At 44.6% G+C, this 25,552-nt stretch overlaps 1 protein-coding gene across 1 annotated transcript in view; it reads right to left on the bottom strand.

The window, feature by feature from the left end:
- Positions 1–25,552, bottom strand: part of LOC110504516 (complexin-2) — a 59,257-nt gene that overhangs the window by 8,290 nt on the left and 25,415 nt on the right. The window contains exons 2-3 of the mRNA XM_021583273.3: positions 10,371–10,521; positions 261–448 (exon numbers count right to left, since the gene is read on the bottom strand). Of these exons, the coding sequence (XP_021438948.1) occupies positions 261–448; positions 10,371–10,401 (219 nt within the window). The 5' untranslated portion in view covers positions 10,402–10,521. The remainder of the gene's footprint in view (positions 1–260; positions 449–10,370; positions 10,522–25,552) is intronic.

Raw genomic sequence — 25,552 nt, forward strand, 5'->3', positions numbered from 1 at the left:
TGAATCTATTTTGAATTCAGGCTGGAACACAACAAAATGTGGAACAAGTCAAGGGGTTGTGAATACTTTCTGAACTAACTGTATATTATTTATAGTTTACATTAAAAGGGCAATCTGGGATTCAAAGAACTATACAAAGTACTTTTTAAGGTGTAGTATACAGCTGAAGGTTGGGGCTGGAGTAATGTAATGGTTTTATAACGAGGTACATTGAATGTAAAATAGTTTCTGAGTCATTTGTGGACTGCTGCAGTGCTCACCTTGTCCCTGATGGACTGTCGTACGACTTCTCTTTCTGCCTCCATTTTCCGGTGCTTATCCTTCCTCTCCTCCTCCTGTTGTCTCAGTGCCTCCTGTCTCTCCTCCTCTTCCTCCTTCTTCTTCTTTGCGGCCTCTGGATCCTTCTCCTCCTCTCCGCCTAACATTTTCCCCATGTCTTTAGTGGCCCCTGGAGGAAGCAGGCACACACACAGAGCCTGAAGTCATTCAGTTAAAATACAATACAATACACTTCTATTTGTCCATCTGCTACCAACCCAAATCCTACAGCCACAACCTGCCACCTGTCTCACTGGTCTATATGATATACTGTATCAGCAGCCCAACCTGTCTCACTGGTCTATATGATATACTGTATCAGCAGCCCAACCTGTCTCACTGGTCTATATGATATACTGTATCAGCAACCTGTCTCACTGATCTATATGACATACTGTATCAGCAGCCCAAACTGTCTCACTGATCTATATGACATACTGTATCAGCAACCTGTCTCACTGATCTATATGATATACTGTATCAGCAACCCAACCTGTCTCACTGGTCTATATAACATACTGTATCAGCAACCTGTCTCACTGATCTATGTGACATACTGTATCAGCAACCTGTCTCACTGATCTATATGACATGCTGTATCAGCAACCCAACCTGTCTCACTGGTCTATATAACATACTGTATCAGCAACCCAACCTGTCTCACTGGTCTATATGATATACTGTATCAGCAGCCCAACCTGTCTCACTGGTCTATATGATATACTGTATCAGCAGCCCAACCTGTCTCACTGGTCTATATGATATACTGTATCAGCAGCCCAACCTGTCTCACTGATCTATATGACATACTGTATCAGCAACCTGTCTCACTGATCTATGTGACATACTGTATCAGCAACCTGTCTCACTGATCTATATGACATACTGTATCAGCAACCCAACCTGTCTCACTGATCTATATGACATACTGTATCAGCAACCTGTCTCACTGATCTGTGACATACTGTATCAGCAACCTGTCTCACTGATCTATATGACATACTGTATCAGCAGCCCAACCTGTCTCACTGATCTATATGATATACTGTATCAGCAACCTGTCTCACTGATCTATATGACATACTGTATCAGCAGCCCAACCTGTCTCACTGATCTATATGATATACTGTATCAGCAACCTGTCTCACTGATCTATATGATATACTGTATCAGCAGCCCAACCTGTCTCACTGATCTATATGATATACTGTATCAGCAACCCAACCTGTCTCACTGGTCTATATGACATTCTGTTTCAGCAACCTGTCTCACTGATCTATGACATACTGTATCAGCAACCCAACCTGTCTCACTGGTCTATATGACATACTGTATCAGCAACCCAACCTGTCTCACTGGTCTAACTGACATACCGTATCAGCAACCTGTCTCACTGGTCTATATGACATACTGTATCAGCAACCTGTCTCACTGGTCTATATGACATACTGTATCAGCAACCCAACCTGTCTCACTGGTCTAACTGACATACCGTATCAGCAACCTGTCTCACTGGTCTATGTGACATACTGTATCAGCAACCTGTCTCACTGGTCTATATGACATACTGTATCAGCAACCTGTCTCACTGGTCTATATGACATACTGTATCAGCAACCTGTCTCACTGATCTATGTGACATACTGTATCAGCAACCTGTCTCACTGGTCTATATGACATACTGTATCAGCAACCTGTCTCACTGGTCTATATGACATACTGTATCAGCAACCTGTCTCACTGGTCTATATGACATACTGTATCAGCAACCTGTCTCACTGGTCTATATGACATACCGTATCAGCAACTGTGGGTCTGTAAAGTTCCAGTAGAGTACAGTAGAGTAAGGATGAAATATAGAGAGATTCCCAATTACAATAATATAAACTTGCTAGGGATAAAATAATGGTGCATAGACTTCAGTTGTAAAACTAGTGTGTGGACCAGCCAGTCCAGTTTAAAAGGTCTATGTCATCTTGTAATCAGTAATGACTGAAATGTCCTGACTCGTAGCACGTGGCAGCTCTCTAGTGACTATAACACAACGATTTCTCCCAGCGTATCGATATTGTTGTTGTTACCAGAGTCAGATCAATAATAAACAGAGCATCACCTGAGTGACTATGAATGATGTGTATAACAGCAGAGTTACAACTTTATCCTGGAATTGATCTACTGCTCTGAAACAGGAAGCGGCTGGCCGCAGGCCAAGTTACTGCTCTAAAACAGGAAGAGGCTGGCCGCAGGCCAAGTTACTGCTCTGAAACAGGAAGAGGCTGGCCGCAGGCCAAGTTACTGCTCTGACACAGGAAGAGGCTGGCCGCAGGCCAAGTTACTACTCTGACACAGGAAGAGGCTGGCTGCAGGCCAAGTTACTGCTCTGACACAGGAAGAGGCTGGCCGCAGGCCAAGTTACTGCTCTGACATAGGAAGAGGCTGGCCACAGGCCAAGTTACTGCTCTGACACAGGAAGAGGCTGGCCGCAGGCCAAGTTACTGCTCTGACACAGGAAGAGGCTGGCCGCAGGCCAAGTTACTGCTCTGACACAGGAAGAGGCTGGCCGCAGGCCAAGTTACTGCTCTGACATAGGAAGAGGCTGGCCGCAGGCCAAGTTACTGCTCTGACACAGGAAGAGGCTGGCCGCAGGCCAAGTTACTGCTCTGACACAGGAAGAGGCTGGCCGCAGGCCAAGTTACTGCTCTGAAACAGGAAGAGGCTGGCTGCAGGCCAAGTTACTACTGACACAGGAAGTTACTGGCCACCAGGAGCCAATAGATCCCCCTGGAGAGCAGGGTTAAAGGTCACTCTGGAGCCCCTGGGAGCAGGGTTAAAGATCACTCTTGGACCCCCTGGAGTACAGGGTTAAAGGTCACTCTGGAGCACCTGGAGAGCCGGGTTAAAGATCACTCTGGAGCCCCTGGAGTACAGGGTTAAAGGTCACTCTGGAGCACCTGGAGAGCAGGGTTAAAGGTCACTCTGGAGCACCTGGAGAGCAGGGTTAAAGGTCACTCTGGAGCACCTGGAGAGCAGGGTTAAAGGTCACTCTGGAGCACCTGGAGAACATGGTTAAAGGTCACTCTGCGCACTGTTAGCGCCCAACTGCTTTCAAATCTATAGCCCCCATGGACTATGGCACTACTACCCCATGATAAATGTAAACAACTGTCACGTCTACTCCCTCTCCCCCTCTCTGGTGCTCGTTGTCACCAGTTCTCTCATTATTACGCATACCTGTCACTATCGTTACGTGCACCTGTGCCTCATGACACTCACCTGGACTCCATCCCCTTCCTGATTACCTCCCCTATATAGACTCCGTCTCATGCTACCACTAGAGTGAAAGCACCGCCAGCATTCAAAAGTGACCAAAACATCAGCCAGGAAGCATAGGAACTGAAAAGTGGTCTGTGGTTATCACCTGCAGAACCACTCCTTTATTGGGGGTGTCTTACTAATTGCCTATACTTTCCAACTGTTGTCTATCCCATTTGCACAACAGCATGTTATTGTCAATCAGTGTTGCTTCCTAAGTGGACAGTTTGATGTCACAGAAGTGTGATTGACTTGGAGTTACATTGTGTTGTTTAAGTGTTCCCTTTATTTTTTTGAGCAGTGTATAATTCCACACTATAAGGTTGGAATGATACTGTGAAATTGTGAAAAGGATGATAATGCCCTTTCAGTGCACCTTTTTTGGTGGGATGAAGTTTTGGCCTGTCGGGTGACATCACCAGTCGGTAAATTTAGTTAATAGACCAATCAGAAAGAGAGTTCAAAACTTCTCTGCCAATAACAGCTAGTTTTCAGTTTTACCCTCCTCACTCAGACCACTCCCAGACAGTCCTAGCAAAATAATTGCTTGAGAAATTGCTTTCTGCTAAGAAGCTATTTTTGTTTATTTTTGACCATTTTATTTGAAAATAATCACAGTAAGGTTCATCACTGTTACCCAGAAATAATTTGATATTGAGATTAAAACGGCTGTATTGGGCCTTTAGATAAAGGTGTAGCTGTGGTGCTACATGGGTATGTCAAATGTACTTTTATTTGAACCTTTATTTAACTAGGCAAGTCAATTAAGAACAAATTCTTATTTTCAACGACGGCCTACCCCAGACGACGCTGGGCCACTTGTGCGCCTCCCTTGGGACTCCCAATTACGGCCGGTTGTGATACAGCTTGGATTTCGAACCATGGTGTCTGTAGTGACGCCTCAAGCACTGAGATCCAGTGCCTTAAACTGCTGCGCCACTCGGGAGTCCTAATGTAAACATGTTATCATTAAATTAGCCTGTTAAGAGAGACAGTCTCTCTCCGTTGGATATCACTGTCATGTGTCATCTCCCCCGTCCCATGTGTACAGCTTGTCCTACAACATTACATTAGTAATTGGTCACTCATTTTCCTTGCACACAAATAATGCATTTTTTGGAGCTAGAGTGGCCTCCCTTCATACACTCTTTGCTCTTGATGGTCATTCCTTTATTATATAATCTCACAAAGCTCTTGTTTGATACATTCAGAGGATGGTTTGTCCCAGACTGGATGTCACCTCTTATGAATCACCATAAGTAACCCTTAGACTGCATGGCACAACAACGTGTTTTGTCTAGTCTAGTGAGAGACAGAGACACAGAGAGAGAGAGACAGAGACACAGAGAGAGAGAGACAGAGAGAGACACAGAGAGAGAGACAGAGAGAGACACAGAGAGAGACACAGAGAGAGACACAGAGAGAGACACAGAGAGAGACACAGAGAGAGACACAGAGAGAGACACAGAGACAGAGAGAGAGACAGAGAGAGAGAGAGACAGAGACACAGAGAGAGAGAGACACAGAGAGAGAGAGAGACACAGAGAGAGAGACACAGAGAGAGAGAGAGAGAGAGAAACAGAGAGAGAGAGACACAGAGAGAGACAGAGAGAGAGAGACACAAAGAGAGAGAGACACAGAGAGAAAGAGAGAGACACAGAGAGAGAGAGAGACACAGAGAGAGAGAGAGAGACAGAGAGAGAGAGAGACACAGAGAGAGAGAGAGAGAGAGAGAGAGAGAGAGAGAGAGAGAGAGAGAGAGAGAGAGAGAGAGAGAGAGAGAGAGAGAGAGAGAGAGAGAGAGAGAGAGAGAGAGAGAGAGAGAGAGAGAGAGAGAGAGAGAGAGAGAGAGAAAACAGGGAACATGGCCCATCGGCTTCCACAGTCTGCTAGTCGGAACACTGACGCTGCTGAATAATTTGTTAGGGATTGGGGGGGGGGGGGGGGGGGGGGGGGGGGGGGGATGAGGAATGGAACTCATTTGAATAATGGATGGCCCTCATTGGTAAATCATGCTCTCGTATGTCAAAAGTAAACTTAAATGTTGGACACTTTGGGATGAACTTTAAAAAATGATCACCAGTATCACGAAGAGCTCACGAAGATGTACTGTAGTTAGGGGCACCCTATTTCTTACATAGTGCACTTCTTTTGACCAGAGACTTATGAGACCTGGTCAAAAGTAGTGCACTATATAGGGAATAGGGTTCCATCTGGGACACCTACAGGGCCCTCAGAAAGAGTTCAGACCCCTTGACTTTCTCCACAGTTTGTTACGTTACAGCCTTATTCTAAAATGGATTAAATAAAAATTTAAAAAAGCTCAATCTACAAACAATGCCCCATAATGACATCACAATGCCCCATAATGAAAAAGCGAAAACAGGTTTAGAAATGGTTGCAAATGTACAAAAGTAGAGATATTCAGACCCTTTACTTAGTACTTTGTTGAAGCAACTTTAGCATCGCTTACAGCCTTGTGTCTTCTTGGGTATGACGCAACAAGCTTGGCACACCTGAATTTGGGGAGTTTCTTCCATTGCTCTCTGTAGATCCTCTCAAACTCTGTCAAGTTGGATGTGGAGCGTCGCTGCACAGCTATTTTTAAGTCTCTCCAGAGATGTTAGATCGGGTTCAAGGCTCTGGCTGGGCCACTCAAGGACATTCATGGACTTGTCCCGAAGCCACTCCTGCGTTGTCTTGGTTGTGTGCTTGGGGTCGTTGTCCTGTTGGAAGGTGAACATTTGCCCCAGTCTGAGGTCCGGAGGTCCTGAGCGCTCTGGAGCAGGTTTTCATCAAGGATCTCTGTACTTTGCTCCATTCATATTTTCCCTCAATCCTGACTAGTCTCTCAGTCCCTGCCGCTGAAAAACATCCCCACAGCATGATGCTGCCACCACCATGCTTCACCGTAGCAATGGTGCCAGGTTTCATCCAGACGTGACACTTGGCATTCAGGCCAAATAGTTCAATCTTGGTTTCATCAGCCCAGAGAATCTTGTTTCTCATTGTCTGAGAGTCTTTAGGTGCCTCTTGGCAAACTCCAAGGCCTGATTGGTGGAGTGCAGCAGAGATGGTTGTCCTTCTGGAAGATTCTCCCATCTCCACAGAGGAACTTTGGAGCACTGTCAGAGTGACCATCAGGTTCTTGGTCACCTCCTGGACCAAGGCCCTTCTCCCCTGATTGCTCAGTTTGGCCGGACGACCAGCTCTAGGAAGAGCTGGTCTAGGTGGTTCCAAACTTCTTCCATTTAAGAATGATGGCCACTGTGTTCTTTGGGGACCTTCAATGCTGCAGAATGTTTTTGGTACCCTTCCCCAGATCTGTGCCTCGACACTATCCAGTGCTCTGACATGCACTGTCAACTGTGGGACCTTTTTATATACAGGTGTGTGCCTTTCCAAATCATGTCCAATCAATTGAATTACCACAGGTGGGCTCTAATCAAGTTGTACAAACATCTCAAGGATGATCAATAGAAACAGGATTCACCTGAGCTTAATTTCGAGTCTCATAGCAAACGGGAATTATTTATTTATTGGAAGACACATATTGATGCCATAAGTCAATGGTGCCACCAATGATTTTAGAAGGCGAGATAATGATGATTTAAAGGTTTTCACCTCCAGAGGTGGTCAGGAAGATCTGATCACAATCAGATCATAATGCATCTTTTAAACATCTACACCTGTCTGAAAATGTGTCCACAATCAGAATGTGGATGAGTTCAGGACAAAGGATGCATGTTAGACCCAGGTATAAACAGGGCTTTAGTCTTCTCTCCATGTTATGACCTGCTGTAGTTACTGCTCGGCCGCCTGTCTGTCTGTCTGTCTGGAGACTGATTGAAACAGGCACGCAAATAGCACTCCCTGCTAATCTATTGTGGTCAGTCAGAGAGCCCGATGAACCAATATCTAATTAACTATGCAGCGATGCAAAGCAATCCCATGCCAGAGGCATCCATACGGAGATCTGTGTGAGATGGTGGATGCAAGCAACACATAACATCCAGTTTATTTCCAATGATATCAGTCAAAGCTAAATGTGATAGAGAAGTGGGAAAATAGGACTTTATGTTATTGCTCAGAATGTACTATTTAGAATGTACTATTTAGAATGTACTATTTAGAATGTACTATTTAGAATGTACTATTTAGAATGTACTATTTAGAATGTACTATTTTGACATTGAGATCTAGTCTCAGAGGTCCGTTAAAAGCGCAGAGAGCATCATGAAGAACAAGGAACACACCAGGCAGGTCCGAGATACTGTTGTGAAGAAGTTTAAAGCCGGATTTGGATACAAAAAGATTTCTCAAGCTTTAAACATCCCAAGGAGCACTGTGCAAGCGATAATATTGAAATGGAAGGAGTATCAAACCACTGCAAATCTACCAAGACCTGGCCGTCCCTCTAAACTTTCAGCTCATACAAGGAGAATACTGATCAGAGATGCAGCCAAGAGGCCCATGATCACTCTGGATGAACTGCAGAGATCTACAGCTGAGGTGGGAGACTCTGTCCATAGGACAACAATCAGTCATATATTGCACAAATCTGGCCTTTATGGAAGAGCGGCAAGAAGAAAGCCATTTCTTAAAGATATCCATAAAAAGTGTAGTTTAAAGTTTGCCACAAGCCACCTGGGAGACACACCAAACATGTGGAAGAAGGTGCTCTGGTCAGATGAAACCAAAATTGAACTTTTTGGCAACAATGCAAAACGTTATGTTTGGCGTAAAAGCAACACAGCTGAACACACCATCCCTACTGTCAAACATGGTGGTGGCAGCATCATGGTTTGGGCCTGCTTTTCTTCAGCAGGGACAGGGAAGATGGTTAAAATTGATGGGAAGATGGATGGAGCCAAATACAGGACCATTCTGGAAGAAAACCTGATGGAGTCTGCAAATACCTGAGACTGGGACGGAGATTTGTCTTCCAACAAGGCAATGATCCAAAACATAAAGCAAAATCTACAATGGAATGGTTCAAAAATAAACATATCCAGGTGTTAGAATGGCCAAGTCAAAGTCCAGACCTGAATCCAATCGAGAATCTGTGGAAAGAACTGAAAACTGCTGTTCACAAATGCTCTCCATCCAACCTCACTGAGCTCGAGCTGTTTTGCAAGGAGGAATGGGAAAAAAATTCAGTCTCTCGATGTGCAAAACTGATAGAGACATACCCCAAGCGACTTACAGCTGTAATCGCAGCAAAAGGTGGCGCTACAAAGTATTAACTTAAGGGGGCTGAATAATTTTGCACGCCCAATTTTTCAGTTTTTGATTTGTTAAAAAAGTTTGAAATATCCAATAAATGTCGTTCCACTTCATGATTGTGTCCCACTTGTTGTTGATTCTTCACAAAAAAATACAGTTTTATATCTTTATGTTTGAAGCCTGAAATGTGGCAAAAGGTCGCAAAGTTCAAGGGGGCCGAATACTTTCGCAAGGCACTGTAACTCTCCATTTAGAACATTTTCAAGTCTTATCTGAAGAAAGCCCCCCAGTCTCCCGGCACCCCAGTCCCCCAGACCTCCAGACCCCCAGCACAACCCCAGCCATCCAGTCCCCCGGCCCACCAGTCCCCCATCCCCCCCAGTCCCCAAGCCCCTCAGTCCCCTGGCCCTCAGTCTCCCAATCCCCCAGACCTCCAGCCCCCCAGCACAACCCCAGCCACCCAGTCCCCCGGCCCACCAGTCCCCCATCCCCCCCAGTCCCCAAGCCCCTCAGTCCCCTGGCCCCCCAGTCTCCCAATCCCCCAGACCTCCAGCCCCCCAGCACAACCCCAGCCACCCAGTCCCCCGGCCCACCAGTCCCCCATCCCCCCAGTCCCCATACCCCTCAGTCCCCTGGCCCCCCAGTCTCCCAATCCCCCAGACCTCCAGCCCCCCAGCACAACCCCAGCCACCCAGTCCCCTGGCCCACCAGTCTCCCAGTCCCCCCAGTCTCCCAGACCTCCAGCACAACCCCAGCCACCCAGTCCCCCGGCCCACCAGTCCCCCATCCCCCCCAGACCCCAGCTGCAACCTCAGGCCCCCATCAATCCCCCATTCCCAACCCAATGAAATTACATTCTGCACCCAGGCCAGACCAACCAAATGAAAGGTCACCGCATGGCCACAGCCTCTTCCAGAAAGGCAATTTGCTCCAAGCCTGTCAGAGGAGAGGGGGGATTAGGATTGACAGACGAGGTATACTTTTAATTTGACTACCCATAGTCATCCCACCAATTAATCCCAATCAGGATGTTGATTTTAACAATGCATTGACCTTTAGCCAGAGTTCATCCACAGTGACAAGTTAATCTACACAGCATATAGATATAAACGATGGAGCTGTATCGGAGGTTGAGATGACTATAAATATAAATGATGGAGGAGTATCTGAGTCTATAGGTTGAGTTGACTATTGCTTCCCTCTGAGACCTAAAACCAGAAACTGGTCATAAATTGTGACCGTTTAATTCCTTGATAGTGATCTTTGCTTTACATTATAATATATTGTCTACAATAAGTTTACCAGGCAGCTTGTTTGATTTGTTTATAGTTTAGCAGTTCTTCCAAATCCAAATTCAGTTTGTATTTTCTAGAGCAATACATTTGTACTTTAATACAAAGATCAAGATGTCAAGAGGTACGTGCTCCCCTGAGTACAAACATCAGATCGCATGGCAAACAGATGTTCAGTCCATAATATTGACACGTTCATATAGCAGCGTATACAGTACTTACCACCTAAGGCTTGCTTCATCACAAAATTCATGGTTCCTTCTGATACTCTGGTCTTCTACAGACAAACACAACTGTGCATGTAGACGCCCCTTCTTTACCAGCTCTCTGTTGCCTTCCTCAGTCTGTGTGAGGGTTTACCTCTTGATCTAAGCTGTGGAGAGAAGAGAGAGAGGAGAGATAGGAGAGAGAGGAGAGGAGAGAGAGGATAGAGGAGAGGGAAGGAGAGAGAAAGGAGATAGGAGAGGGAAGGAGAGAGAAAGGAGAGAGGAGAGGGAAGGAGAGAGAAAGGAGAGAGGAGAGGGAAGGAGAGGAAAGGAGAGAGGAGAGGAAAGGAGAGAGGAGAGGAAAGGAGAGAGGACAAAGAAGGAGAGAGAGGAGAGAGAAAGGAGAGAGAGGAGAGAGAAAGGAGAGAGAGGAGAGAGAAAGGAGAGAGAGGAGAGAGAAAGGAGAGAGAGGATAGAGAAAGGAGAAGAAAGGAGAGAGAGGAGAGGGAAGGAGAGAGGAGAGAGAAGGAGAGAAAGGAGAGAGAGGAGAGAGAAAGGAGAGAGAGGAGAGAGAAAGGAGAGAGTGGAGAGAGAAAGGAGAGAGTGGAGAGAGAGGATAGAGAAAGGAGAATAAAGGAGAGAGAGGAGTGAGAGGAGAGAAAGGAGAGAAAGGAACAATGAAAGACAAAACAGTTTACTGGAAAATGTTAACAAAGGATATGGAGAGTGGCTATGTATGGTTGAGGCGGTAGGGTGTGTGTATGTGTGTGTGTGTGTGTGTGTGTGTGTGTGCGGGTGTGTGGTTGTAGAGCATAAAGATGTATCAATCTCTATGTTGTGGAGTCTACATCTATGTAGAACAGAGTAGATTTCCTGCTACCGTATCTCATCACTGAGCTCTATTAGAACAGAGTAGATTTCCTGCTACCGTATCTCATCACTGAGCTCTATTAGAACAGAGTAGATTTCCTGCTACAGTATCTCATCACTGAGCTCTATTAGAACAGAGTAGATTTCCTGCTACAGTATCTCATCACTGAGCTCTATTAGAACAGAGTAGATTTCCTGCTACCGTATCTCATCACTGAGCTCTATTAGAACAGAGTAGATTTCCTGCTACAGTATCTCATCACTGAGCTCTATTAGAATAGAGTAGATTTCCTGCTACCGTATCTCATCACTGAGCTCTATTAGAACAGAGTAGATTTCCTGCTACAGTATCTCATCACTGAGCTCTATTAGAACAGAGTAGATTTCCTGCTACCGTATCTCATCACTGAGCTCTATTAGAACAGAGTAGATTTCCTGCTACCGTATCTCATCACTGAGCTCTATTAGAACAGAGTAGATTTCCTGCTACAGTATCTCATCACTGAGCTCTATTAGAAAAGAGTAGATTTCCTGCTACAGTATCTCATCACTGAGCTCTATTAGAAAAGAGTAGATTTCCTGCTACAGTATCTCATCACTGAGCTCTATTAGAAAAGAGTAGATTTCCTGCTACAGTATCTCATCACTGAGCTCTATTAGAACAGAGTAGATTTCCTGCTACAGTATCTCATCACTGAGCTCTATTAGAACAGAATAGATTTCCTGCTACAGTATCTCATCACTGAGCTCTATTAGAACAGAGTAGATTTCCGGCTACAGTATCTCATCACTGAGCTCTATTAGAACAGAGTAGATTTCCTGCTACCGTATCTCATCACTGAGCTCTATTAGAACAGAGTAGATTTCCTGCTACCGTATCTCATCACTGAGCTCTATTAGAACAGAGTAGATTTCCTGCTACAGTATCTCATCACTGAGCTCTATTAGAACAGAGTAGATTTCCTGCTACAGTATCTCATCACTGAGCTCTATTAGAAAAGAGTAGATTTCCTGCTACAGTATCTCATCACTGAGCTCTATTAGAACAGAGTAGATTTCCTGCTACAGTATCTCATCACTGAGCTCTATTAGAACAGAATAGATTTCCTGCTACAGTATCTCATCACTGAGCTCTATTAGAACAGAGTAGATTTCCTGCTACCGTATCTCATCACTGAGCTCTATTAGAACAGAGTAGATTTCCTGCTACAGTATCTCATCACTGAGCTCTATTAGAACAGAGTAGATTTCCTGCTACCGTATCTCATCACTGAGCTCTATTAGAACAGAGTAGATTTCCTGCTACAGTATCTCATCACTGAGCTCTATTAGAACAGAGTAGATTTCCTGCTACAGTAAACCATTGGCGCTGCTGGATATTTCACCTCCTAGATGTCCCTCTGGTCCCCCCTTTGAAAGACAATCCCATTCCCCAGAACAGCCAGGATCAATACTAAGGTACTCTCCTGTGTTAAAATACTAAAGAATACTCTATGTTTGAGACCCAGGGGCTTAAGGGTGCTTGAGACCCAGGGGGGTAAGGGTGCTTGAGACCCAGGGGGGTTAAGGGTGCTTGTGACCCAGAGGGGTTAAGGGTGCTTGAGACCCAGGGGGGTTAAGGGTGCATGAGACCCAGGGAGTTAAGGGTGCTTGAGACCCAGGGGGGTTAAGGGTGCTTGAGACCCAGGGGGGTTAAGGGTGCTTGAGACCCAGGGGGTTAAGGGTGCTTGAGACCCAGGGGGGTTACGTGTGCTTGAGACCCAGGGGGGTTAAGGGTGCTTGAGACCCAGGGGGTTAAGGGTGCTTGAGACCCAGGGGGTTTAGGGTCCTTGAGACCCAGGGGGGTTAATGGTGCTTGAGACCCAGAGGGGTTAAGGGTGCTTGAGACCCAGGGGGGTAAGGGTGCTTAAGACCCAGGGGGGTTAAGGGTGCTTGAGACCCAGGGGGGTTAAGGGTGCTTGAGACCCAGGGGGGTAAGGGTGCTTGAGACCCAGGGGGGTTAAGTGTGCTTGAGACCCAGGGGGGTTAAGGGTGCTTGAGACCCAGGGGGTTTAAGGGTGCTTGAGACCCAGGGGGGTTAGGTGTGCTTGAGACCCAGGGGGGTTAAGTGTGCATGAGACCCAGGGAGTTAAGGGTGCTTGAGACCCAGGGGGGTTAAGGGTGCTTGAGACCCAGGGGGGTTAGGGTGCTTGAGACCCAGGGGGGTTAAGGGTGCTTGAGACCCAGGGGGGTTAAGGGTGCTTGAGACCCAGGGGGGTTAAGGGTGCTTGAGACCCAGGGGGGTTAAGGGTGCTTGAGACCCAGGGGGGTTAAGTGTGCTTGAGACCCAGGGGGGTTAAGTGTGCTTGAGACCCAGGGGGGTTAAGGGTGCTTGAGACCCAGGGGGGTTAAGTGTGCTTGAGACCCAGGGGGGATAAGTGTGCTTGAGACCCAGGGGGGTTAAGTGTGCTTGAGACCCAGGGGGGTTAAGGGTGCTTGAGACCCAGGGGGGTTAAGTGTGCTTGAGACCCAGGGGGGATAAGTGTGCTTGAGACCCAGGGGGGTTAAGTGTGCTTGAGACCCAGGGGGGTTAAGGGTGTTTGAGACCCAGGGGTTAAGGATGCTTGAGACCCAGGGGGTAAAGAGAAGAGCCTCATGTCCATAAACACACAGTTGTCTTGATTAGCTCCAGGCAATAGATGTAGAGATGTAGGCTTGCGTCCCAAATGGAACCTCATTCCCTATACAGTGCACTACTGTTAGGGCTCTGATCAAAAGTAGTGCACTATGTAGGGAATAGGATGCCATTTGGGAAGTAACCATATTCTATAGGGCATCAGCACTGAGCTGAGTGCTTTCACTGCATTAGCCCCTGCTACTAGTCATCTGGACAAGGTATCTCCTTAAAAGGAGCAGTCAACAGAAAAATGTTATAATTAATGTAGTGCCAACAGCCAACTACATTAGAATAGAGGGCTTTTCATGTTCTCCTTGCTTGTTGATATAGAGTAGAACTCTATGCAAGTGTAGATGGTTGTTGACTGTACAACCCCAGGAAGTTAATCCAGACCATATTAATAGTTTCCTTATTTTAAAAAATAAAATATATATATATATATATATATATATATATATATATATATATATATATATATATATATATATATATATATATATATATATATATATATATATATATATATATATATATATATAAATATATATCAATGCCAAACTTGATGACTCTAAAATGTTTCACGTTGATAGGCCCTTGTGAAGTGGATTTACAAAGGATTTAAATGGACACGTAAAATTTGATTGGTTGATTTATCAATAACTCAGTCATCTCTTAAACCAATCCCTTAGCGTTGGTATCAATTTGAACTTATGGTTCATGAAAATACGTATTTTTTATTTTTTTTTAAATAACCAAGATGGAGGAAAATCTATCCTAATGGACCGTATGGGTTCTTGAGGCAAATCTGTTCAGCATGAGGAAAGACACCTACATACAACGTTTTAAGTCTATTGGTGGTGTTCAAAGTCAGGGGTCGAAGAGGAACTGCAGTGGGGTTGTAAAATACAGTATATACACTGTATATACAAAAGTATGTGGACACCCCTTCAAATTAGTGGTTTTGGCTATTTAAACAACACTCGTTGTTGACAGGTGTATAAAATCGAGCAAACAATCATGCAATCTCCCTGGAAAATCATTGGAAGTAGAATGGCATGTACTGAAGAGCTCAGTGACTTTCAATGTGGCACCATCATAGGGTGCCACCTTTCCAACAAGTCAGTTTGTCAAATTTCTGCCCTGCTAGAGCTTCCCTGGGCAACTGTAAGTGTTGTTATTGTAAAGTGGAAACGTCTAGGAGCAACAACGGCTCAGCTGCGAAGTGGTAGGCCACACAAGCTCACAGAACGGGACCCCCGAGTGCTGAAGTGCGCAGCACGTAAAAATGGTCTGTCCTCGGTTGAAACACTCACTACCAAGTTCCAAACTGCCTCTGGAAGTAACGTCAGCACAATAACTGTTCATCAGGAGCTTCATGAAATGGGTTTCCATGGCCGAGCAGCTGCACACAAGCCTAAGATCACCATGCGCAATGCCAAGCGTAGTGGAGAGAGCAGTGGAAATGCGTTCTCTTGCGTGATGAATCACGCTTCACCTTCTGGCAGTCTGATGGATGAATCTGGGTTTGGGGGATGCCAGGAGGACGCTACCTGCCTGAATGCATAGTGTAAAGTTTGGTGGAGGAATAATGGTCTGGGGATGTTTTTCATGGTTCGGGTTAGGCCCCTTAGTTCCAGTGATGGGAAATCCTAATGCTACAGCATATAATGATGACATTATAGACGATTCTGTGCTTCCAACTTTGTGGCAACAGTTTGGGGAAGGCCATTTCCTGCCCCATGCATAAACCTCATTGAATACCTTTGGGATGAATTGGAACGCCGACTGTGAGCCAGGCCTAATCGCCCAAAATCAGTACCCGACCTCACTAATGTTCTAGTGGCTAAATGGAAGCAAGTTCCCTCAGCAATTTGTAAAATTTCTAGTGAAAAGCCTTCCCAGAAGAGTGGAGTGGTTATAGCACCATATTAATGCCCATGGTATCCACATACTTCTGGCCATGTAGTGTATATATTTTATTTAGGAACAAAAAAGTAAGAGTACAGATTATTGAAATGGACAATCTATAAAAGTTTTTGAGATAATTAGACAAATAAAATGTTACTGTTACTGATAAAAAAATAGGAAAATTAATTGAAAGTTATTTGTTAATGAAAAAAAATCTAAATTGACTGATTTAAAGGTTGTGTCATTAGATGGGTTTGTGTGTAATTCTGGGGGAATGGGAATGGAGTCCCTTACTGAAAAAGTACAAATACCAAATACCATGTCTAGGTGAAACGGGGTGGAGGATATTAAGCTTTATAGGCTGTGAGACTACCTATGACAGTGTCACCTATAAGCCAATCGGTGTCATTTATCGGGACTAATTTACTCTTGGCCTCTAGTTTCTATGTGCTAGTGGGATGGGTTTGGCTTCGTGACAATGTTCACAATCAATCAAATTCAATCAAATGTATTTATGAAGCCCTTTTTACATCAGCTGATATCTCAAAGTGCTGTACAGAAACCCAGACTGAAACCCCAAACAGTAAGCAATGCAGATGTAGAAGCACGGTGGCTAGGAAACCTTAGGAAGAAACCTAGTGAGGAACCGGGCTCTGAGGAGTGGCCAGTCCTCTTCTGGCTGTGCCGGGTGGAGATTATAACAGAACATGGCCAAGATGTTCAAATGTTCATAGATGACCAACATGATCAGATAATAATAATCACAGTGGTTGTAGAGGGTGCAACAAGTCAGCACCTCAGGAGTAAATGTCAGTTGGCTTTTCATAGCCGATCATTCAGAGTTAGAGACAGCAGGTGCGGTAGAGAGCGAGTTGAAAACAGCAGGTCTCGGGACAAGGTAGGACGTCCAGTAAACAGGTCAGGGTTCCATAGCCGCAGGCAGAACAGTTGAAACTGGTGCAGTAGCACGACTAGGTGGACTGGGGACAACAAGGAGTCATCAGGCCAGGTAGTCCTGAGGCATGGTCCTAGGTCCTCTGAGAGAAGCGAAAGAGAGAGAGAATTGGAGGGAGCATACTTAAATTCACACAGGATACCGGATAAGACAGGAGAAGTACTCCAGATATAACAGACTGACCCTAGCCCCCCGACACAAACTATTGCAGCATAAATACTGGAGGCTGAGACGGGAGGGGTCAGGAGACACCGTCTGACTATATCCCCGGACAGGGCCAACCAGGCAGAATATAACCCCACCCACTTTGCCAAAGCACAGCCCCCACACCACTAGAGGGATATCTTCAACCACCAACTTACTACCCTGAGACAAGGCCAAATATAACCCACGAAGACCTCCCCATGGCACAAACCCGAGGGGGGTGCCAACCCGAACAGGAAGATCACGTCAGAGACTCAACCCACTCAAGTGATGCACCCCTCCTAGGGACGGCATGAAAGAGCACCAGTAAGCCAGTGACTCAGCCCCTGTAATAGGGTTAGAAGCAGAGAATCCCAGTGGAGAGAGGGGAACCGGCTAGGCAGAGACAACAAGGGTGGTTCATTGCTCCAGAGCCTTTCCGTTCATCTTCACACTCCTGGGCCAGACTACACTCAATCATATGACCCACTGAAGAGATGAGTCTAAAATAAAGACTTAAAGGTTGAGACCGAGTTTGCGTCTCTCACATGGGTAGGCAGACCATTCCATAAAAATTGAGCTCTATAGGAGAAAGCCCTGCTTCCAGCTGTTTACTTAGAAATTCTAGGAACAATAAAGAGGCCTGAGTCTTGTGACCGTAGCGTACGTGTAGGTATGTACGGCAGGACCAAATCAGAAAGATAGGTAGGAGCAAGTCCATGTAATGCTTTGTAGGTTAGCAGTAAAACCTTGAAATCAGCCCTTGCCTTGACAGGAAGCCAGTGTAGGGAGGCTAGCACTGGAGTAATATGATCACATTTTTTTGGTTCTTGTCACAAGAGCAGCTGCTCACTGATTTGACACCTCCCAACACAGTTACACCTCCGACACCACCAAAACATCAGCTATGCGGGTGATCTGATTGAATCTAGGCCTAAGAAGAACAATAGCTTTGCTGTGAAACCCTAATTAAAGCTAGTATGGAGTCCAGCTCTGCTCTCAACATCCCCATCCCTTTCGTTGACACTTTTCCCAGGAATTATTCATATGGGGTCTATGGTGATAAATGATGCCCTCAGCCTCTAACTGGTAGGAGAAGATTACATGGTTCCATTACATTTTTCTTTGGAGATAATCAGCCTGGGATATTACGGTCTCATTTGGGGGCGACTCAGAATGTAGAAAACGTACAGCATGTTAATAAAATATGTGATTTAATAAATTATTTCAAGTAAAGTAATAGGCACTGCATTCTAAATTAATTAAGCATATTTTTACCATAGAGATCCTATAATTCTGCGTTCTATGTCATTCTGGGGCTATTACGATATGAATAGGGCATCTGTTCATATGAGTTTCTATTCACCATAGAAGGAGCTGATAGTAATTAAATTCTGCACCAAATATTCAATTTAATTCAAGTAAAATTGTGCATTGGGCTCTTTCAATGCAGATAGAATTTCCATTTTCCAAACATGAAATGTAATTGGCTTCAACAAAACATTTAGGACACGGAATCGATGCAGCGTTTGTAAGTGTACGTAAATGTCATGTCGGGTAAACTGTATTTTTACTAAATTGCTCCCTGTGTCAATATTGCTCCCTTTCATAACATAAGTAACGACAGAAATAGAAGAAAGGAAGAAAGGTCTCTGCTCTCTTATGTATACCAGGAGGGAATGGATGATGGTACGCAGACCCACAAGCCACTGCGGCCCCTCATGATGAGTTCTGTTTTTTTTTTTGTGGTCTCCACCCCCATTCAATGTTGCCCAAGTTGGTGTGTAGATGGAACAGGGATATTGTTATCCACGTCGGCACCAACAATGTTAGGATGAAACAGTCAGAGGTCACCAAGCGCAACATAACTTCTGCCTGTAAATCATCTAGAAAGATGTGTCGGCATCGAGTAATTGTCTCAGGCCCCCTCCCAGTTAGGGGGAGTGATGAGCTCTACAGCAGAGTCTCACAACTCAATCACTGGTTGAAAACTGCCTGCCAGTTTAGTGGAGTCTGCCACTAGCACAGTCAGTGTAGTCAGCTCTGCTATCCCCATTGAGAGCATGTCTGTGGCTCGATTTAGGTCGGGCAAAACTAAACATGGCTGTGTTCGATTTAGCAATCTCACTTCAATCAAGACCTCCTCCATTCCTGTCATTATTGAAGAGATTGTGATAATATCTCACATCTCAAAATAGACCTACTTAATGTTAGATCCCTCACTGCCAAGGTAGTCATAATCAATTAACTAATCATAACCGTAATGTGATTGGCCTGACTGAAACATGGCTCAAGCCTGATGAATTTACTGTTTAAATGAGGCCTCTCCTCCTGGTTACACTAGTGACCATAGCCCCACTGCATCCCACAAAGGCAGAGGTGTTGCTAACATTTACGATAGCGAATTTCAATTGATGGAGGAAAAAAAGACTGTGTTTTCGTCTTTTGAGCTTCTAGCCTTGAAATCTATGCAGCCTACTCAAACACTTTTTATAGCTGCTGTTTACAGGCCTCCTGGGCCATATACAGCGTTTCTCACTGAGTTTCTCACTGAGTTCCCTGAATTCCTATCGGACCTCGTAGTCATGACAGATAATATTCTACTTTTTAGTGACTTCAATATTCACATGGAAAAGTCCAACAGACCCACTCCAAAAGGCTTTCGGCGCCATCATCGACTCATTGGGTTTTGTCCAAAATGTCTCCAGCCTTACGCATTGTGTCACGTTCTGACCATCGTTCTTGTGTGTTTTCCTTGTTTTAGTGTTGGTCAGGACGTGAGCTGGGTGGGCATTCTATGTTGTGTGTCTGGTTAGTCTATTTCTATGTTTGGCCTGATATGGTTCTCAATCAGAGGCAGGTGTTAGTCATTGTCTCTGATTGGGAACCATATTTAGGTAGCCTGTTTTGTGTTGGGTTTTGTGGGTGATTGTTCCTGTCTTTGTGTTTGTGGCACTAGATAGGACTGTTTCGGTTTTTTCACGTTTCTTGTTTTTGTAGATTGTTGTATTTTCATCTTTATTAAAGATGTACAAAAATAACCACGCTGCATTTTGGTCCGCCTCTATTTCACCAGAAGAAAACCGTTACACATTGCCACAGTCATAACCTGGATATAGTTACCGTGGAATAAATATTGTGGATCTAATTGTTTTTCCTAATAATCCTGAACTATCGGACCACTATCTAATTATGTTTGCAATCGCAACAAATAATCTGCTCAGACCCAAACAAAGGATAATCAAAAGCCACACCATAAATTCTCCGACCAACCCAAAGATTCCAAGACGCCCTTCCAGACTCCCTCCTTGGCCCTCCCAGACCCCCTCCTTGGCCCTTCTAGACCCCCTCCTTGGCCCTCCTAGACCCCCTCCTTGGCCCTCCTAGACCCCCTCCTTGGCCCTCCTAGACCCCCTCCTTGGCCCTCCTATGTTGAACATAATAAACTGCACCCTATCCTCCAGATGTGGACCAAACTCACTAAAAGTGGTAGTAATAAAGCCTCTCTTGAAAAAGTCAAACTTTGACCCAGAACATTTCCAAAACTATCATCCTTATCGGATCTCCCATTCCTCTCAATTTGTTTCAAAAAAGCTGTTGAAGACAAAGTTGTATACGAAACACCCCAGTCTGGTTTTAAAACCCCATCATAGTACTGAGACTGCAATTGTGAAGGTGGGAAATTACCTTTTAATGGCGTCAGACCAAGGCTATGCATCTGTCCGGGTGCTCCTAGACTTTAGTGCCGCTTTTGACGCCCTCGATCACCATATTTTTTGGAGAGATTGGAAACCCTAACTGGTCTACACGGACAAGATATTGCTTGGTTTAGATATTTTCTGTCAGAAATATATCAAAAGTTTGTCTCGGTGGATGGTTTGTCCTCTGACAAATCAATGGCACGTTTTGGTGTTCCTCAAGGTTCCATTTTAGGACCACTATTATTTTCAATATATATTCTACCTCTTTGTGATATCATTCGGAAACACAATGTGAACATTCACGGCTAAGGCGGACTACACACAGCTGTACATTTCGATGAAACATGGTGAAGCCCCAACATTTCCTTCCTTGTAAGCATGTGTTTCAGACATAAGGAAGTGGATGGCGGCACATTTTTTACATTTGAACTTGGACAAAACAGAGATGCTAGTTCTAGGTCCCAAGAAACAAAGAGATCTGCTGTTTGATCTGACAATTAATCTTGATGATTGTACAGTCGTCTCAAATAAAACGGTGAAGGACCTCGGCGTTACTCTGGACCCTGATCTCTCATTTGACGAACATATCAAGAATATCTCAAGGGCAGCTTTTTTCCATCTTGGTAACATTCGTAACAGAAACGTTTTGTCCAAAAATGATGCAGAAAAGCTAATCCATGCTTTTGTCACTTCCAGATTAGACTACTGCAATGCTCTACTCTATGGCTACCCGGATAAAGCACTAATTTAACATCCGTTAGTGCTAAACACGGCTGCTAGAATCTTGACGAGAACCAAACAATTTAATCATATTACTACAGTGCTACTGTTAACCTACAAAGCATGGACTTGCTTCTACCTATCTCTCCGATTTGGTCCTGCCGTACATACCTACACGTACACTACGGTCACAAGACACAGGCCTCCTTATTGTCCTTAGAATTTCTAAGCAAAAAGCTGGAGGCAGGGCTTTCTCCTATATCCTATCCATGTGAGAGACGCAGACTCGGTCTCAACCTTTAACCTGTTGAACCCTAACCCTAACCCTAACCCTAACCTTAAGTCCTACTGAAGACTCATCTCTTCAGTAGGTCCTATGATTGAGTGTAGTCTGGCCCAGGTGTTCGAAGCTGAAAGGCAAGGCACTGGAGTGACCCTGTTACGGGGGCTGAGTCGCTGGCTTACTAGTGCTCCTCCATGCCGTCCCTAAGAGGGGTGCATCAATTGACTGGGTTGAGTCACTGATGTGATCTTACTGTCCGGCTTTGCGCCCCCCTCGGGGTCATGCGGTCAGTGGTGGAAAAAGTAACCAATTGTCAGACTTGAGTAAAAGTAAAGATACCTTAATAGAAAATGACTCAAGTGAAAGTCACCCAGTAAAATACTACTTGAGTAAAAGTTAAAGTATTTGATTTTAAATATACTTAAGTATCAAAAGTAAATGTAATTGCTAAAATAAACTTAAGCATCAAAAGTTAAAGTATATTTTCAAATTCCTTATATTAAGCAAACCAGGCAGCACCATTTGACATTTATTTTTAATTTACAGATAGCCAAGGGCACACTCCAACACTCAGACATAATTTCATGTGTTTAGTGAGTCCACCAGATCAGAGGCAGTAGAGATGACCAGGGATGTTCTCTTGATAAGTGTGTGAATTAGACAATGTTTCTGTCCTGCTAACCATTAAAAATGTAACAAATACTTTTGAGTGTCAGGGAAAAATGTATGGAGTATGAACTACATGCTTTTCTTGAGGAATGTAGTGAAGCAAAAGGAAAAGTAGTAAACAAATCTAAATAGTAAAGTAAAGTACAGATACCCCCCCAAAAACTACTTCAGTAGTACTTTAAAGTACTTTTACTTAAGTACTTTACACCACTGTTGATTGGTTGAGGAGATCTTTCATGGGCTATACTGATCCTTGTCTCAGGGTAATAAGTTGGTCGTCTGTTGATATCCCTCTAATGGTGTGGGGGGCTGTGCTTTGGCAAAGTGGGTGGGGTTTTTTCCTGTCTGGTTGACCCCGTTCGGGTGGTATCATCAGACAGGACCACACATTAGATTTGATCCCTGCTCTATAGGTTTACGGAGACTGTGAGCTGTCAAGAGAAAATGTATCCACGCTGTCCTACTGTACTGAATCCGTTCAGACCAGTACAGTATCTCTCAGCCAGATCATAGAGAAAGTGTCCCAAATGGCACCCTATTCCCTTTATAGTGCACTACTTTTGACCAAGGCTGCTCTGGTAGTAGTGCACTACTTTTGACCAGGGCACATAGTGCTTTGAGACGCACACAGATAAAGAACATCCTCAACAACAACAACAACACTGTCCACCTCCATCAACAGTCTAAAGTACATGTCTAGCTGAAGACAGGACTGAAAGACATCGCCTGAATCTGAAATGCTACACTATTCCCTATGTAGTGCACTACTTTTGACTAGGTCTATAAGGTAGGGGATAAAAATAGTGCAGTATATAGGGAAGAGGGTGCCATTCGGGACGAACACCATGGCTAGCTGCAGGGAGGGGACGGGACGAACTTCTTGCTCAAGGAGCATTGAGACGACGGATGAAAGATGACATTTACTAAAAGCAGATTGCACAGAGTTGTGTAATTAATGGATGAGGGCATCAGCAGACATACAAGACATATCTATTACCGTTTCCTGTGAAGTACCATCTGGTCGCCAACAACGACATTATGGAGAAAAACATGCTTTGCTTCTACTTTTGAAAAAAAATGAAATACAATAAATTTCACACAAAGAGCCCTTGGAAAAGATTGCTGACTTGTTCCACAGCAGAGTTTCTAAACCCAGAGGCCCAACATCACAAGACTTCCAAGAACGCTTGCGTAGCACACTGGGCATACCAGACTGGGGTTTGGCAAGCCAATGAGATTTGTGAAAAATGTGTCCTTTAGTTGTAAATTCTCTAAATCTAAAGGAAAAACCTAGATTCGAGCCAATGTCTCAAGTAGCTGAAACTGACATTTACTGCAACCTTGTGAAAGTGATAATCTGACACAATTCATTTTTTTTCTTCTTCTCAAAAACAACTTCATATCGTAAGAAATGCCTTTGTTTTGACGTCCTGAACATGTGCAGTTCGGAGCGACACGAACCATTACGACCAATGAAGTGTGTCTGCACATGTGCAGTTCGGAGCAACACGAACCATTACGACCAATGAAGTGTTTCTGCACATGTGCAGTTCGGAGCGACACAAACCATTATGACCAATGAAGTGTTTCTGCACATGTGCAGTTCGGAGCGACACAAACCATTACGACCAATGAAGTGTTTCTGCACATGTGCAGTTCGGAGCGACACGAACCATTACGACCAATGAAGTGTTTCTACACATGTGCAGTTCGGAGCGACACGAACCATTACGACCAATGAAGTGTTTCTGCACATGTGCAGTTCGGAGCGACACAAACCATTACGACCAATGAAGTGTTTCTACACATGTGCAGTTCGGAGCGACACAAACCATTATGACCAATGAAGTGTGTCTGCACATGTGCAGTTCGGAGCGACACAAACCATTACGACCAATGAAGTGTTTCTGCACATGAGCTTAGCTAGCTAACGTCGTCATGACGTTGTCTTCAAGCATGATCGGGGATTTCTATTGGAGCGGCTGTTTCTGCCCATCTTCATAATGTACAGTCTTTGGTGCCACCCTGGATGCCAATGGATTTCTATTGGAGCGGCTGTTTCTGCCCATCTTCATAATGTACAGTCTTTGGTGCCACCCTGGATGCCAATGGATTTCTATTGGAGCGGCTGTTTCTGCCCATCTTCATAATGTACCGTCTTTGGTGCCACCCTGGATGCCAATGGATTTCTATTGGAGCGGCTGTTTCTGCCCATCTTCATAATGTACAGTCTTTGGTGCCACCCTGGATGCCAATGGCACGTGATACAATACACTGTAACGGAGACGGTAGAAATGCTCACTGACATTTCACTGCTGCTTGTTTTTTCTCCGTTTATATCGTCCATTAATGTCAGGAGGAAATACACAGAGTGTACAAAACATTAAGAACACCTTCCTAATATTGAGTTGCACCACCTTTTGCCTTCAGATCAACCGCAATTGGTCGGGGCATGGACTCTACAAGGTGTCGAAAGCGTTCCACAGGGATGCTGGCCCATGTTGACTCCAATGCTTCCCATATTTATTTCAAGATGGCTGGACGTCCATTGGGTGGTGGACCATTCTTGATGGACACGTGAAACTGTTGAGCTTGAAAAACCCATTTCTTGACACACACAAAACCGGTGCGCGTGGCACCTACTACAATACCCCGTTCAAAGGCACTTAAATACTTTGTCTATCCCATTCACCCTCTGTATGGCACACATATATAATCTATGTCCCAATCGTCTCAAGGATTTACAAATCCTTCTTTAACCCGTCTCCTCCCCTTCATCTACACTGATTGAAGTGGATTTAACAGGTGGCATCAATAAGGGATCATAGATTTCACCTGGATTCACCTTGTCAGTCTGTCATGGAAAGAGCGGGTGTTTCTAATGTTTTGTACACAGTGTACAGTCATCACCTCTACACACATTATACAGTTCACTACCATTAGTCATCACCTCTACACACATTATACAGTTCACTACCATTAGTCATCACTCTACACATTATACAGTTCACTACCATTAGTCATCACTCTACACATTATACAGTTCACTACCATTAGTCATCACTCTACTGTTAGTCATCACCTCTACACACATTATACAGTTCACTACCATTAGTCATCACCTCTACACACATTATACAGTTCACTACCATTAGTCATCACCTCTACACACATTATACAGTTCACTACCATTAGTCATCACTCTACACATTATACAGTTCACTACCATTAGTCAGCACCTCTACACACATTA

This window comes from Oncorhynchus mykiss, chromosome 25 (genome assembly GCF_057628025.1).
Source record: "Oncorhynchus mykiss isolate SJ-2025 chromosome 25, ASM5762802v1, whole genome shotgun sequence".
In the NCBI taxonomy this organism is placed as follows: domain Eukaryota; kingdom Metazoa; phylum Chordata; class Actinopteri; order Salmoniformes; family Salmonidae; genus Oncorhynchus; species Oncorhynchus mykiss.